The sequence below is a fragment of the Arachis stenosperma genome, chromosome 5 (assembly GCF_014773155.1).
Source record: "Arachis stenosperma cultivar V10309 chromosome 5, arast.V10309.gnm1.PFL2, whole genome shotgun sequence".
In the NCBI taxonomy this organism is placed as follows: Eukaryota; Viridiplantae; Streptophyta; class Magnoliopsida; order Fabales; family Fabaceae; genus Arachis; species Arachis stenosperma.
Genome location: NC_080381.1, coordinates 123,777,873 through 123,793,858, shown reverse-complemented (window position 1 = coordinate 123,793,858; position 15,986 = coordinate 123,777,873). Strand labels below are relative to the sequence as shown.

The 15,986-nt window shown below is 31.2% G+C and overlaps 1 protein-coding gene across 1 annotated transcript; it reads right to left on the bottom strand.

Moving 5' to 3' along the window:
* Window positions 1-5,636: 5,636 nt before the first annotated feature.
* LOC130981300 (uncharacterized) lies at window positions 5,637-6,257 on the bottom strand. Its single transcript, XM_057904899.1, has one exon. It carries the CDS (start codon window positions 6,255-6,257, stop codon window positions 5,637-5,639), a length of 621 nt encoding a protein of 206 aa, XP_057760882.1.
* Window positions 6,258-15,986: the final 9,729 nt, after the last annotated feature.

Below are 15,986 nucleotides of genomic sequence, written 5' to 3'. Positions count from 1 at the left end.
ATTTTTTATTTCTATTTGACAAACCCCGTTTTGACGGGTTATCTTGTATTGATTTTAGGGGATTTTATAACCTTTTACCCACATTTATCCATTGGAATAGCATGGTTTTATAACTTCTCCTTTAATTGTGCTTAAGAGTGAAAACATGCTTTCTAGGTCTTAAAATAGCTAAATCTAATTCTCCTTGATTCCATTAGATGCCTTGATATGTTTGTTAAGTGATTTAAGGTTTAGGAAGCAAAGATTGGATCAAGGGAATGAAGAAAGAAGCATGAAAAGTTGGAGAACTCATGAAGAAATAAAAGAACCGGAAAGCTGTCAAGCCGACCTCTTCGCACTATTTACAATGTCTTTCTTTAATTTCTTCTCATATGTTATGAATTTTGCATTCACAATGAGCGAGTAGTCCCCTAACTTGATGGGGAGTTGATTGAAAGGAACCAATTGAGTTGGAAGGCTTGAAAGAAAGATTGTAATTGGGTTTACTGTTGGATTGCCTTCTAGTCACTAACACCAATCCCTTTTTATTAAGTGGGTTGCAATTTGTGAACAGACGTAGCATTCCAACTTGTTTGACTTTCCTTTGCCTAGTAAAGGATAACAAAACAGAATAACTTTTAATTATCAATTAATCTTGAGAGCATTCCAACTATAATAGGGATTCCAGCTAATCAACTCCCAGTCAAGGCTTTTATTTACATTGTTCAAATTCATCAATTTAATTTCCTGTTATTCAACTCAAACCTTTTTGAAAACATCTGATTAATAAAATAGCACACCTTTCTGCAACTCGTTGGGAGACGACCTGGGATTCATACTCCCAGTATTTAAAATTTGAATTTCTGTGACATATTTCTAAATTGATAAGTGGATTTCCGGTGAGTTAAGAACTATACTTGCAACGTACACATTTTAATAATTTTTAATTCACCAATTTTCGTTGCATCAGTCGTCATGTCCCGGGATGATTCCGGATGCATCTTCTTTGGTAAACGTGATTGCTGGGATGTCTGGTGCCTCCTTCTTTCCTTCGACATGGTATACTTCTTTGAGGTGTCGCTTGCGAGATGATTTGGAAATTCCTCCTCCAGCAAATCCGCCGTGTATCATGTGGACGTGTCTCTCTGGTGTACGGGGTGATCGTTCAGACCGTCCGACATCTTCATCCCTTCTTCTTTTTCTTGGCTCTTCGTCTCGATTGGCCAAGAACCGATCTAGTTTTCCTTCCCTTACTAATTTCTCTATGACGTTTTTCAAGTCAAAGCATTCGTTGGTGGAATGTCCTCGGACTCGATGATAATCACAGTATTCGTTCCGATTTTCTCCTCCCCTTTTGCCTTTGAGTGGCCGAGCTGGGGGTATTTTTTTCGTATGGCAGACTTCTTTATAAACATCTACCAAGGATACCCTAAGAGGGATGTAATTATGGTACTTTTTGATTTTCTCTCCGGAGCGATCTTCCTTTTTCTTGGATTCTTTATCTTTATCTCGGTAGGCAAAATCAAACCTCGAGGCTTCCCCAAGTCGAGAATTCTCCTCCATGTTGATGTACTTCTGCGCCCATTCTTGTACTTCGTCCAGGGATGCTGGGTACTTCTTTGATATAGATTGGCTAAATGGTCCTTCTCGTAGGCCATTTATGAGGCCCATAATGGCAGCTTCTGTTGGTAGACTTTGTATGTCCATGCATATTTTGTTGAATCTTTCCATGTAGTTACGAAGGCTTTTCCGGTCTCCTTGCTTGATTCCTAGCAAGTTGGGTGCGTGTTTAGCCTTATCTTTTTGTATGGAAAATCTGGCCAGGAATTTTTTGGCCAGGTCGTCGAAGCTTGAGATGGACTTGGGAGGTAGGCCGTCGAACCATCTAATGGCTGTCTTGGTGAGAGTTGTTGGAAAGGCTTTGCAGCGAACTGCATCTGAGGCGTCAGTGAGGTACATTCTACTTCTGAAATTGCTAAGATGATGGTTGGGGTCTGAAGTGCCATCATATAGAGTCATATCCGGAAGTTTGAAGTCTTTTGGGATGTTGGTTTTCATAATTTCCCTAGTGAAGGGATCTGGATCTTTGCGAGAGCTATCCTCTGGAGTGGATCGTGTAGCTTTAGTTTTGAGATCGGCTTCGAGTTTTATAAGCTTATCTTCTAATTCTCGGCGTCGCCTTATCTCTCGATGTAAATCCTCTTCCTTCTCGCGTTGATGTTGGGCTTCTTTCTCAAGTTGCTTTAATGGATCTTGAAGTGCTTCTATCGCCCCTGGATTTGATGAATTTTTGTCTCCATCGGGTTCCGGAGTATCTTTGAGTATAACATCCGTGTTCTTGTGTGGTGTTCTATCTTCCAATCCTGAATCGTGGTCGTTGTCATGGTCGTCCGCCATGGTGATGGGATGACTTCCAGGTTCCCCGGCAACGACGCCAATGTTCCGAGGGTTACCTGAAACTATAGGTCGATCTCGGTTGAGATCTTCTGTGCTGGTCGGAGCTGTTGTGTCCGACTTGATAATGGTGGTTGGAGTCGCCGTGTCCGGCAGGTGTATAGCGGCCGGAGCTGGTGTGCCCGACTTGTAGAACTGAAAGTGCTGCTGATCCTTTATCACCAAAGGGTGGGGGGTACCTGCAAGGGACTCCGATGCTTAAGTTAGCAAGGGTATTAAACAGGTATTTAGTAGAATCAGAATGTGTGTTATACCTGGGTGCTCCAGTATATTTATAATGGCGTGGAGTGACCTTTTTAGATAAGATAAGTTAGTTATCTTTATCTTATCTTTATCTTATCTTTTGGGTGAGGTCATCTTATCTTCAGGGGAACCACCCTTCTCTTGTAGGCTTTGGGCCGCCTTAGGATAAGGGGACATGTTCCTCTATTTGGGCCCTTTGTTTGGGCTTTCTCATGACTTTAGCCGAGCTCTTTGAGAAGAGGTTGGATTGTCCTGACCTGAAGAGGTCGGTCACTTTGTCTGTAGAACATCCCGGGTCGGACAGCTCGACCCAGGGTATGAACAGTTCCCATCTGTATATCTCCTTGTCTGATATAATTGGTTTGTTATATTATACTACTACTGGCGGTTGGGAGGTCTGCGGGATTTAAAAAGGGGAATGTTAGCTAGACTGAAGATCTTTAGTTAGTTGCCATTTATGGTTTAGTCTATTTATAAGCTTTGATTTTATCTGCTGGAAGTTCTAGGATTGCCTTCGGCTTTCCCAGGACATTACATGTTAGATATGTGGATACTGTTACCATATTGAGAACCTCCGGTTCTCACCTATGCAGATTTTGTGGTTTTCAGATGCAGGATGTGAGGCTCCTCGCTGAGGCATACTGGAGACTTCTGGATTAGCGAATATCCTTGGTTTCTCGGGACTTTATTTTAGTTTTATGTAGATAGTTATTATCTCCATTAAATAATGTATATATACATACTGTTTTGACTCCTCCTAGAGGTTGTTTTGGAGAACATGTTTTGGTAGTTTGTCCTTGGGGTTTCCTTGGGTTTTCTTACTTTATGTTTATATGAATATGTATACTTTTATGCTCTAACCGATTATCTTCGTAAATCGGGTCTTGAGTCTTGATATTCGTATCTTTGGTACTCTTTTGTTTATGGTTTCGCGTTAGTCTATCCTTTGTCGGTTTGTTACGTTATCGATTGGAGTGTTGCGCTTTTCTATTTAACGGCTTTGATTTATCCTTTTTATTCAAAGGCTCCTAGTTATAAACACCTTTCACAATACTATATGTACTAAATTTTATTTTTAGAGATCGTAATACTTCGCCACTTCTATTTTATGACTTAAGCATAAAACTCTGTGCGGTAGGATGTTACCGCTATCAGCAGACTAAACTATGCCTATGTGCATAAAATTATGAATGTAATTACTTGTTTTTGGAAATATATTATTCTCCAGGATTTCATAGTTCCAAATCTCTTACACAAAATTATATTATCATTAATGCAGATTTTTTTAGTCGAACTAGATAATTTTCATTTTTCAACAGGAAAAACTATTGAATAACCATTCTAAGAGTTATACTTTTCAGTTAAATAATACATGATCACCAATTGAATCCAACTAATTTTAACATATGTAACCTGATGGTGATGATGAAAGACACTTTAATATTTGTTTGTTTCGTTAGTTAATTCTTTACTTTCTGGATAAGTCATAGTTGATCATTTTCAAATTCCAATGATATATTGGGTTTATGAATACAAGTTTGAGGGTTTGATTTTGATGACGAATTTAAAAAATTGGGTAAAATAGAAAAAGAATAAAAATGTATTAATATCTACATAAAACATAAAAAATAAATTTAGTCTTTCTCTTTAAGTATTTTTTAAGCAAATCCTTTTTAATAACTAATTAGTGATAATGAACCTTAACAAGTTAAATAAAACTCAAATAATTTTTTATATTTTAAAGAGTAAAGTATCATTTTTATCCTCAATGTTTGGGGTAAATATTATTTGTGTCCCTAAAGTTTAAATCGTCCTATTTGTATCCCTAATATTTGTAAAAGTAATTCAATGTTATCCTGCCGCCAATTACACATCATGAGCGCTTTAGTTTAAGTTTTAAAAATGTCTTCTTGAAACTAGAATACAAATGTCTGGATAGAATCGATGATTCACTCCGAAAAATAACTTATCAAAAGTTAAAACTAATTCCTAAAACATTTACATAATTCACTTTTCTAGGGACATAATTGAATCTAAACACAAATAGTGGGTATAATATTAAAATTGAACACATCCAAGTGAGACCTAATTAAGAATGAATACATCCAAATGAGAATAATTGAAAAATATAATCTGATTTGTTAGTATAATTGATAGTAGGATAACATTGAATCATTTTTATAAACGTTAAGGATACAAATAGAACGATTTAAACGTTAGGGACACAAATAGGACTTACCCCAAACGTTGGGGACAAAAACGATACTTTATTCTATTTGAAAAATTATTCATGTTTTGGACCAAAATAAAAAATACATATTTTGATTAATAATATAGTTCTCTTAATGAAAGTTATATACTATAAAATTTATTAATATTGAATTTATTATAAAAATTTGTATGAACAAAATTTAAAACTTAAAAATATTTATAAATGCTTTTGCATTTAAACAACAACCGAAAATGCAAATACCATTACTTCAATAATAGTAAGAAAAAATATACATCTATAAAGTTATTTAATTTAAACAACAACCGAAAATGCAAATACCATTACTTCAATAATAGTAAGAAAAAATATACATCTATAAAGTTATTTAATTATTGATTTAAGAGAAATATTAGGAGATTAATACTTTTATTAATATTAGCTAGTATTTTAGACCAACACCTTATTTTTTACACTATTAAAATTTAAACCTTAAAATTTGTAATCTTTAGTGTTTAGAATTAGCTAAATATTAGTTAAAAATAAATAATAAATTTTGTTAATCACATAGTATTTATCTTAATTTAAATATTAATATTTAAAGTAACCTAAAGTTTTAACTTCAGGGTAAGATTATAAGACCCAAATTGTATTTTATAACATTTGACTTTCTAGAACTTAGCACAGGTAAAGAAAACAGAAAAATGCCTTCCCCACCTCAACTACATAGTGATTAAAATTGCATAGTTATTCATGGTAAAAACTTGTTGGAACTATGCTTTGGAAATTGAAGCTGAAGTTTAACATGATAAGACGCGGCAACACCATTTTCATGAGTAGATTGCCCACCACCTGTTTGAGAAATTACCGCAATGCCACGAGCAAATGCAAAAGAACCTATCCCTCCAACAACTCTTAACTCTTCTCTTCTTCTACCCTTATTATTACTTTTCTGAGGTAATACTTCTTCTTTAGCCTCAACACTTAAGCTTCCAGAATGTTCTGGAGTGTCAAAGGTTAAACACATGACATTGAATGCAGATGAATCATAATAGTAATATTGCTGGAACTGTTCAACGTTGTTACTTGTAGGGATTATGATGAATCCCTGTGCTTTTCCAACTACCCTTGATGTGTTCTCTGGTCCCTCAGTGAGAAAACCGTGGTACATGAATGCTCCTCCTAAAGAAGATGCTTGATCTTCAGTACTGGCAACATGTTGATGTTGTTGTTGGATGTACATTGAAAGATCAAGCCATGGTTTTGTTGGATTGTTGGTGGTGTGGGAAACTGGTGAGAGCAATGCTAATAAGATCACTGCTATTGTTGCTAGAGACACTGAAATGAAGAATATGTACCTTGGTGGCAACATTATTTTTTGGGTATTGCAAAATTTGAGATATGAGACTAGCTAGCTAGTTACTTATTATTATGATGGGATCATATTACTACTACAATAATGTTGATGCCTTTAATTAAACATGTATATACTTGCTCCTCAAAGTTAAATTAAGTGTTGCTGTTGTGGAACCTAACCCAATTTCTGCGGTTCAATTAATACCTAAATCATACATTGTGATGATATAAATTAAATAATTGAACCTTCATGCTTGTCATTTTCTTCTTGGCTGCCTTGTATTTATGATGAACACTTTAATTAATAATTCATGTCAACTCTATCAGATCTATACAAAAAATTAGCTACCAAATCAGTTATCAATATGGAATACACGTTAAAATATAAAATATATATTAAAAATAATTTAAATAATATATATATATATATATATATATATATATATATATATATATTTATACACAAATTAAATACATAATAATTAATTTGATGACTATTTTTGTATGCACAACTGCACATAGCACTTTTCAATCCCTTAGTATAAGTATAACCTTTATTCATTTTGTGATAGTTTTTGCATTGTGTCTTTCTTTGATTGCTATGTTTACTTTCTAATCATGATATCATCAGCAGCTAGCTAGCTGGAGGTAACAACCGAACCATCATATCATTATTGCTATAGAAATACTGGAATAGTATCTCATTCTCAAGAACCTTACGGTGCCTTGAATTCAAAGGCTAGATTCCCATATCGCTTAACAATGTGTTTATAATAATTTTATATTACTACCTTAAACATATAGGTTAAGTATGAAAAACTAAGTGGGTCTATAACTTATCCGAAAAAATAGTTTAAAAAATAAGAATTATTTCACATTTATAAGAATTATCATACTTTAATTATAAGCAATGTGAGATTTAATACACCTCTTTATACTCAGAGTTGGACAACTAACAACTTAAAACATAAAACTTGAGGACGACTTGAATTTTTGTGTGATGTGAGAGTGATTCAATAACAGTTTTTAACCTGGCTCTAATGTCATATGAAAAATTAAGTGAGTCGAATTTATTTTAAAAATTAGTTTAAAAAATAAAAATTATCTCATATTTATAAAAACTATCAAACTTTTAATTTTAGACCATATATAACTTATATTAAGTCCTTAAAAATGAAAAGTTTCTATTAGAAAAATAATTAATTTAGCTACTCATATATTTAATTTATCGCGTTAAAAGATTAAAAAAAAACTAACAATAGTAATTTAATTTTAACCAATATTTTTAAAACACTAGTTAGCAAAATAACTTTTATAACGGTTTAAGTAACTCTTACATTATAAATTAACTTTTTTTATTAAGCAAATAAGAACTGCTTAATTCTAACATTATATAAATGGTTACTTAATCCCTTTTCTCAGTTCCTGAACTTGAAAGGGTTCAAAATCCCTAAAAGAAAAACAATAATCTTCAAAATGACTTAGACAACTCTAGCTAAACACATGAGCTAAATTTTGAAATTGAATTAAACTCATTCAACTCTAATCCCTTTCATTATGGTGTTATTTTTATTTCCATATATAGTAAATTATAGATGACTTTTTTGTAAAATTTATTTTTAAAAAATATTTTATTTAGTTAAACTTAACATGCAATAATATTTATCTTGTTAAATCTGATTTAGTACTAGAACTAAAAATAAATAGATCAACTCAATAAAAAGTTAATAAATAGTGATAATATACTTTTTTAAATTAACCAATTAGTTAATTATCAAATTAAAAATTTAATTTTCCAAAACACATGAAATTATCAATGTCTTTTCTTATCTTTAAAAATAATTTGATATGAGAAAGAACATTATTTGTCTATCTATCTATTAATTGATATTATCTATTTTAAATTTTAAATAGTCTTGATTGTAACTGTTATTTTGTTGAAAAGGTTTTTTTTTTTGCTATAAATATTATAATAAATGAACTTTTTAATTGAGTGAGAGTAATCAATAATATTTTTGCAGATACTTAAATATAATTCTAGCTTCAAATTATAAATATTACTAGTGTATTAATAGGTTTAACATGTCTATTAATTAACCAACTTAGGTTGGTCGAATAGTCAAGTGCCTATGGATTAGTTTTTTTATTTATTAAATGTGTAAAAATATAATTAATTAAAAATATGGGATAACAAATTACTTGTAATTTAACAAATATTTTGAGTTCAAATTTTAAAAATAGTAAAAGAAAGTTATTTTTTAAAAATTATATATAATAAAAGATATTTTTTAAAAAAAATTGCACGCTAATTTTTTTTAATTTTTATATCTCTAATTTTTTATTATATAAATATTAATATTTGACAACAATTATTTTAATATATTTTTATTTTTATTATTAAAATTTTTTGGATCCGTGAAAAGCTATGACTATAGTCAATGATGATTTTTTTTAAAATGTGATGAATGACCATGATGTGATAGTTCTAGCTAGTGACCGACATGATCCATTGCCAAAACAATTATTCATTACCTTTATGTTTGTAAATTGGCCAGGTCTATGGTGGCATAAGTAATGGTGCCTAGTGGTGGCTAATTGTTGACTCACAATAGATGTGTGACAGCTGGCCAGAAGTTTACTGTGAGGGTAAAATAAAAATTTGAGCACCAAAAATTAAACCTTGGGTTGTTTTCGATTTTTTTTTTAACTAAACTAGTAGATAACCAATGTATAATATATGACTAAAAAATAAAAATCCAATTTACAAGCAAGAGAGGAAAAATAAAAAAGAAAGAACAGAGAAAAACACCCTCTATGACCACTTCTTTGCCCGAAATTGTTTTTTCTCTTTACTAGTTTCTGATTTTTGTTTTTTTATAAAACTATTATTTATGTTAGTATTCATAAACAGTGACATATTTTACAAATTATGGACGTTTAATTTAAATTTTGTAATATTAATTCAAAATTATATGAAAATTTTTATATTTTAAAGTTGTAAATTTTAATTATGTAATATATTTTTTAATATTTTTTCAAAAACATATTTTAAATTTTTAATATTGAACATTTAAATCTCTTAAATTTCCAAACACACAAAACAATCTATAATATTTACTCTTTTGTGACACAATACAATCTCCTTTCAACTTGATTCTTGTAATCGAAATGATTGGTTTGAAATTTTTAAATAATTTTAAAATCTGTTTTGATAATTGTAAATTCTTAGAAAGAATTTTATCTTTATAGTAATACAAATGGAGAGCTCATATACTGACGTGGCGCTCATACGTCGAGTCTGAGAGTTTATTTGTTTAGGTGTTGTCACTAGAAATTTTTAGATTTATATTTTTAAATTATAAATTATTATTTACTTAGGTTGTTATACAAATAGGGGAGCTCATATGCTGACGTGGCACTCATACGTTGAGTCTGAGAGTTTATTTCTTAGGTGTCGTCACTAGAAATTTTTAGATTTATATTTATAAATTATAAATTATTTACTTAGGTTGTTATTTTCAAATTTTAAATTATTTATTTGGATTGTTATATTAAGTTGTTATTTTCTAAATTTTAAATTATTTTATTTAGGTTATTATTTTTTAAATTTTAAATTATTTTATTTAAGTTATTATTTTTTAAATCTTAGATTGAGTGTACTTAGGTTGTTATTTTTTAAATTTTAAATTGTTTTACTTATATTGTTATTTTTTAAATTTTAACACTATTTTTTTAAAAATTTGTTGATTCTTTTTAGCACTATTTTTTAAATTTTGTAGATTTTTTTTCAAAAATTGCAGCTACATACGTAAATTTAAATATATTTCCGTTAATTTAGAATTTAAAAAATTTTAACTATGAGTCAATGCCGATTTTCCACTTTTCCTCTTTTCCGGGTGGATCACAGACAACGCGATGTGAATAGCCAATAATTGCTATAATGATCGGTGTTTCCAAACCTATGAAATCCTAACTCATGTAATAATTCTGGATCCATGGATGATGTGCGTGCTAACATTTATTTTTTCTCTAACTTTTTAGCATTTTAAATTTATTTTCCTTAATTCTTGTTTAGAATATTTACCTTAACTGTTAATCTTTTTACCATGTTTAATATATAGTAACTCAAAGTCAAAATTTATGTACTCAAACTAAGTGTCTACACGTCACCAAAAAAACAATAAAAAGTCACCAAAAAAAATTAGATGTCTACATTTTATTGACCAACTTCTTCATGGTACCACAATAGATACCATAGAAAGCACCTTGTAAATTTAGTTGAAAAGTTTATAGACCAAAATAGAATTAATTCCCTCATCACTAGTAATGTGTAATATAAATTCCTAAGAGTCCCATGCTCCACGCTTTGTGAATCACGTAACTCCTCAACTCTCTTTCCGTTATTCACATTATTCCATGTCCTTCCCTACATTGTACTTGCATATGCATATGTTCCAATTATATCTTCCATTTTAGTATACAAATCATCATTGAAATGTTTATTCTGTCTGCCCATTCAAAAAATCGTACCTCATAGAAAGAAATTCATACCTTAATTCTTGATGTGGATCCATGAATATAATGGAAAAATTTTAATTTTCTATCTCGACAAAACTTTTAATTTATATTCCTAATGTATGATTTTTTTTTTTTACCTTTCTTAACCAAAATCTGTTAAACCCTTATTAGAAATAGTAATTCTATGGCTAAGGGTTGCAAAAATAACTTTAGTAAATTAGAGATTAAAATTTTAAAATTTTATTTATATTTTGTTATTGACGCTACAATATTTTTGGTCTATAGCCACAATTTTTTTTGTCACAATAAAAAATCGTGACTATAAACCTTTTATGGTTATTGTTTTTGGCCGTGACCTAAAAAAACACTTTTGGTACGATTTTTTTTAAAAATTATGATAAAAAAAGACCTATAATCACGATTTTAGAAATGACCTAAAATAGTCTATAATCACGATTTTAATTAATTTTTATTAAATTCTATAAATTTAAGTAAAATAGAATTTATTTTATTTTTATCAAGTCTCAAATAAATCAGTAAGTAATATTAATTTTTTTATTGTTTAAAACAGGAGTAAGACCGGCCCCTATATACGTCAAATACAAAATAACTAATATAATTATATTTATTTAAATATAGGTATATAGCCTATAAAATAGATAAAGAAAATGAAACTTCCTAACATTATATTGGGTACTAATCAATTAATCTTATATAACTCAAGATTTTATGGTGAAAATAGAGGTTAATTAAGACTTCAAAAGATTTAAAACTACTTGCAATTTTAATTACCAAACTTAGGTTGATTCAGCCCTTCCATGAACCCATATGAAAAGCCAGATGATGAAGAATGAAGATATTTGAATCAATTATTATGGTGGTGCTGTTTGGCTAATTTTGATTCACTTTTCTGGAAACTTTTTACAAGAGAACCTAATATTGGCCAATCAAGGTGGGTATTCAATGTGTTGAAAGTGGGCCACATATGAAGAATCGTCCTATAACCAAAAGGGGAAAGTCCATCAAAAGGTTCCAACTTATATAATATATAAGTCTCCATGGCAGACCAGAGGTGTCCACATTCTATGGCAGCATATGAATAGTCTTTGATTCCAAGTCATTGAAGTGGGCCTCTTGAGGCCCAATGAGAAAATAAGGTATGGGGTGCTGACCAGTGTAGTGGGTACGTGGACCCCAACTAGAGGTGTTCAAGACCCGGTCCGGCCCAAAACCCGCTCCAGACCCAAGCATATTTTACCAAGTTCAAATTTCTTTTTTTTTTCCCTCTAGTGTCCTTTTCGGGTCGATTTTGGACTATGCTTCCGGTCACTCGGCCTAGTCCGAAATCATTTTTTATAGTAAAAATATATATTTTAAAGTGAAATTAGTAATGTCATATTATACTTCTATATCTTAATTAATATTTTTTATATTATATGATATTATTTTTATTTTAAAATAATTTATTTTAATATAAATATGATAATATTTATTAAATTTAATTTTCAAAAGTAAAATTGTATTACTTTGTTATATAAAATTTACAAATTTGTATATATTAATTTTATATTGGGTAGATTTGGTTTAATTCGATTTATTTTGGATTGTTTTCGAATCAAATCAAAATAAACTCACTAATCTTTTAAGGCCAAATTTAAGTCTAATTAAATCCGGTCCAATATGATCTATTAACACTCCTAACTCCAACAACAAAATTTACAATTGTTAGCTTGGGTGCAACTCTAGAGAAGAATTCAGCACCATGACTTCATAGGTGGAATGTGGCTCTAATTTAGTGACAAATCATATTTTTTTTTAACGTATGTATCCTATAACATACATTGAAAAGAAGGTGATTCTCATAGTGAAATTCTTACGTGTCATCTTCCAGGTTCATTCTCAATTTCTGATAAGTGTGTTCATCATTAAAATTTCCATGCCTTCGGTCATCAATATCATGATTTTTATTACCATAATACGACTTGCATCAAACTATTTTCATTACACCACATTTTTTATGACTGTATCTAAGCTTTTTATCCTCCTTTTTCAATTTGCTTTATATGTACAAATAACCTGAAATTTTCAAATTTCAAATTTTGAATTCAAAATCAAAATTATGATTCTCTCCATTCTTTGCTTTCAGTTTTATCTCTTCCTCCTCTTATTCGGTTCTTCTCCTTCTTCATCTTCTTCACCTTCAGTTCCTCTTCCTTTTTTCTCCTCCATTCACTGATTCTATTTTTGTATAATCTTCTTCTTCTTCCTAATTTAAGTTGGAGGTGGAGATTATCGAATTCATGTACGCACCAAGGCAAAGTTACGGCCGTGGATGAGGTTGTGACAGCTATGGTGGTGGATCATAATATGGCGGTGGTGTTGCAGTGAGTCCGGCGGAGTTTGTGGTGGTCATCGATGATGTGGTGATAGACACGGAGAAGGCAGCGCGGAAGAGAGCAAATCATGGAAAGTACTAAGTCGCACGGCCACAGCACATGCAGTGACACTATGAAAGAGAGCACAATAGCGATTTGATATTTTTTATATTTTTCTTTATCTTTCTATCCAGGTTATTTCACGTATTCATCTTCATTTTCAATACGTTCCTGATGTCTGTTCTTTTACATTTTTTTCAAATTTTAATTCCAACTAAATTTGCATGTAATTTGAAATTAAAATTTGAATTTTAAATATGCACAACCTTATTGACAATGAGAGTTTTTTTTCCGGTTTAGAATCAAGAATCAATTCGTTAGTAGTATAGTCTAAACCAACAATGAACTCTCAAGATCAAATGTTAAATTCAAATTAAAGTAACCGAGAGTCTTTCAACCTCGGGTTGTTCTTCCCTAGGATGCAATTGATGTGTTACTTCCTTGGTTGTTAAGAGGACAAAAAGGGGTTTTGTAATCAAAGAACAAAATATTAAAAGAACTAAGTAATGAAAGAATGAAGAAATGATCAAAATTGAGAATTAATGCAAGTAAAGAGAAAACAAGATCAAAACTAGTGAAAATGCTATAAATGCAATGAAAAGCCTTGACTTGGGAATGGGAATCCAAGGAATCCTATCAACGCCATAATCACAACTATGATAATTATGATGAGTTAATCTCGCCTAGTTAACCCCAAACATCGAGGAGTAAGTCAAGCAAGCATAATTGACCTTAATCCATAAGTCCTAGCCAACTTACCAAACTATTTGATAAAAGGCTAGCGTCAATGGAAACAAGAGTCAACTAACTACCCAAGAATTACCACTAAATGTCGGACATTATGACTCTAGTATCCTAGAAACTCAAACCACAAGCCAAGGTGGGAAAATCTACTCAAAATCTAGAGTTGGCATTTTCACAAACACCTTGTGTGCATAAAAGTAAAACATAAAAAATTGCAAGGAAAAATAGCAAACTATAACCAACTATCAACAAAACCAAGCATAAACAAATAATCCAACATAAAGGAAGCATAAAACATAAAATTCATTGATCAAAACTTCAAGAACGCAAAATTACAAATATGAACAAAGTAACTTGAACCAGAGGAAATGAAAATAAAAGTGCATAATTTAAGATGAAATTGAGAGTACTTACAATTAAAGAAGCAAAATCCAAAATCAAAGTTTGCTATAAAATGTTACAATGGAAATTGGAAATGAAACCTTAAGAGAGCAATGCTACACTACTCCTACTCCTAATTACTCTCTAAAACTATCTAAGTGAGCTCCCTCTTCATATATGTTGAATTTCTCTTCATATAGCATCCAAAACCAGCATCCAAGCCTTCCAAAATGGGCCAAAAGCCCTTAGAAATTGAGCAGCACGTGTTTCATTAATGAATTCACGTGCAGGGACCTGTGCCTATGCACAAACGTGTGCGTATGCACACTTGGCTGAAAGTTGACCTGTGCGTACGCACAGGTGCTTGTGCACACGCACACATGGAAATTCTTTCTTGTGCGCAGGCAAGCGCGCACGCATACTTCGCTGTGTATGCTTTTCCTTATTTTCTTCATGTTTTCTCCCTTATACATGCTTTTTTCCACTTTTGGCTATCCATTCTTACCTCTAAAGCCTGAAATCACTCAGCGAACATGTCATGGCATCAAATGGAATAAAAGTAGAATTAAATTACTCATTTCAAGCACAAAATTGCATGTTTTCACATTTAGGATCAAATTGGGGACAAAACACAAAAGTATGCTATTTTGGTGCTTAAGTGTGAATTCATGTGCTAGAATCCATCCAAATTGAGTCAAAATATATCATCAAATATGGACTAATCAATTCCCCCACACTTAAACAATAGCATGTCCTCATGCTAAACCAATAAAGAGAATGATAAAAAAGGGGTAATCAACTTATTAAATGCAACTACCTATATGCATGCAAGTATGTATATACTATTTATACCTATATATCTATCTATAGTTTCCTATGAAGTTGGGGAAAACAAACAATCAAATTCCCAAGCAAGTATAGACAAATAGGGCTAAGCAAGGAAATAATCCAATGCAACCAAAATCTAAAGAATTGATTCAACTCATCAAAATGAAGCAACTTGCAAGAATACATGATAAGAGATAGAGGAACATAGAATTGAGTAATTGAACCCTCACTAGGTGTGTGTACACTCTAATCACTCGGTGTTTAGGGTCAATTCACTCAAGTCTCCTCTAACCATGCTTTCAAGGATTTGCTTTTCATCTAACAATCAACAAACATGTGATGCATGAATGTAATTATCATGAGGACTTCATATGGTTGTAACGGGATTACGGTCAAGGTGGGATAGATATAGCTAAGTGGACTAAAATGATTGAATCCTTGATTAGTTTAAGCATCTCACTCAACCTATATCAATCAAATCACAAAAATGAATTCTAACCACTTATTACTTCTTTTCACACACATTCATGCATTGGTTTCTATTCAAATCCACATATGGATTCCTTATTCATTCATTTTTTTTCTTTGGGGCAACCTTTGTCCCCTCTTATTATTTTTTCATTTCATTTTTTTCTTTTCTATTTCTTATGGTTAAAGCAAATTGACACATGAATGTGCACCCATTTTTCCAAATTTTCAATAAGTAACCAAAACAAAAAATTTTTTCTCTCTCTCTACCAATGCTTCCCAAAACTTCCCCCACACTTAAATGAAACACACACTTTAACCTAAGCTAATCAAGGATACAAATCAAGGTAAATCATGATTTTCTGCTTAAG

Bases quoted from the DNA above. Each gene is read 5' to 3' on its own strand.
- LOC130981300 (XM_057904899.1), bottom strand. From the start codon at position 6,257: ATGTTGCCACCAAGGTACATATTCTTCATTTCAGTGTCTCTAGCAACA.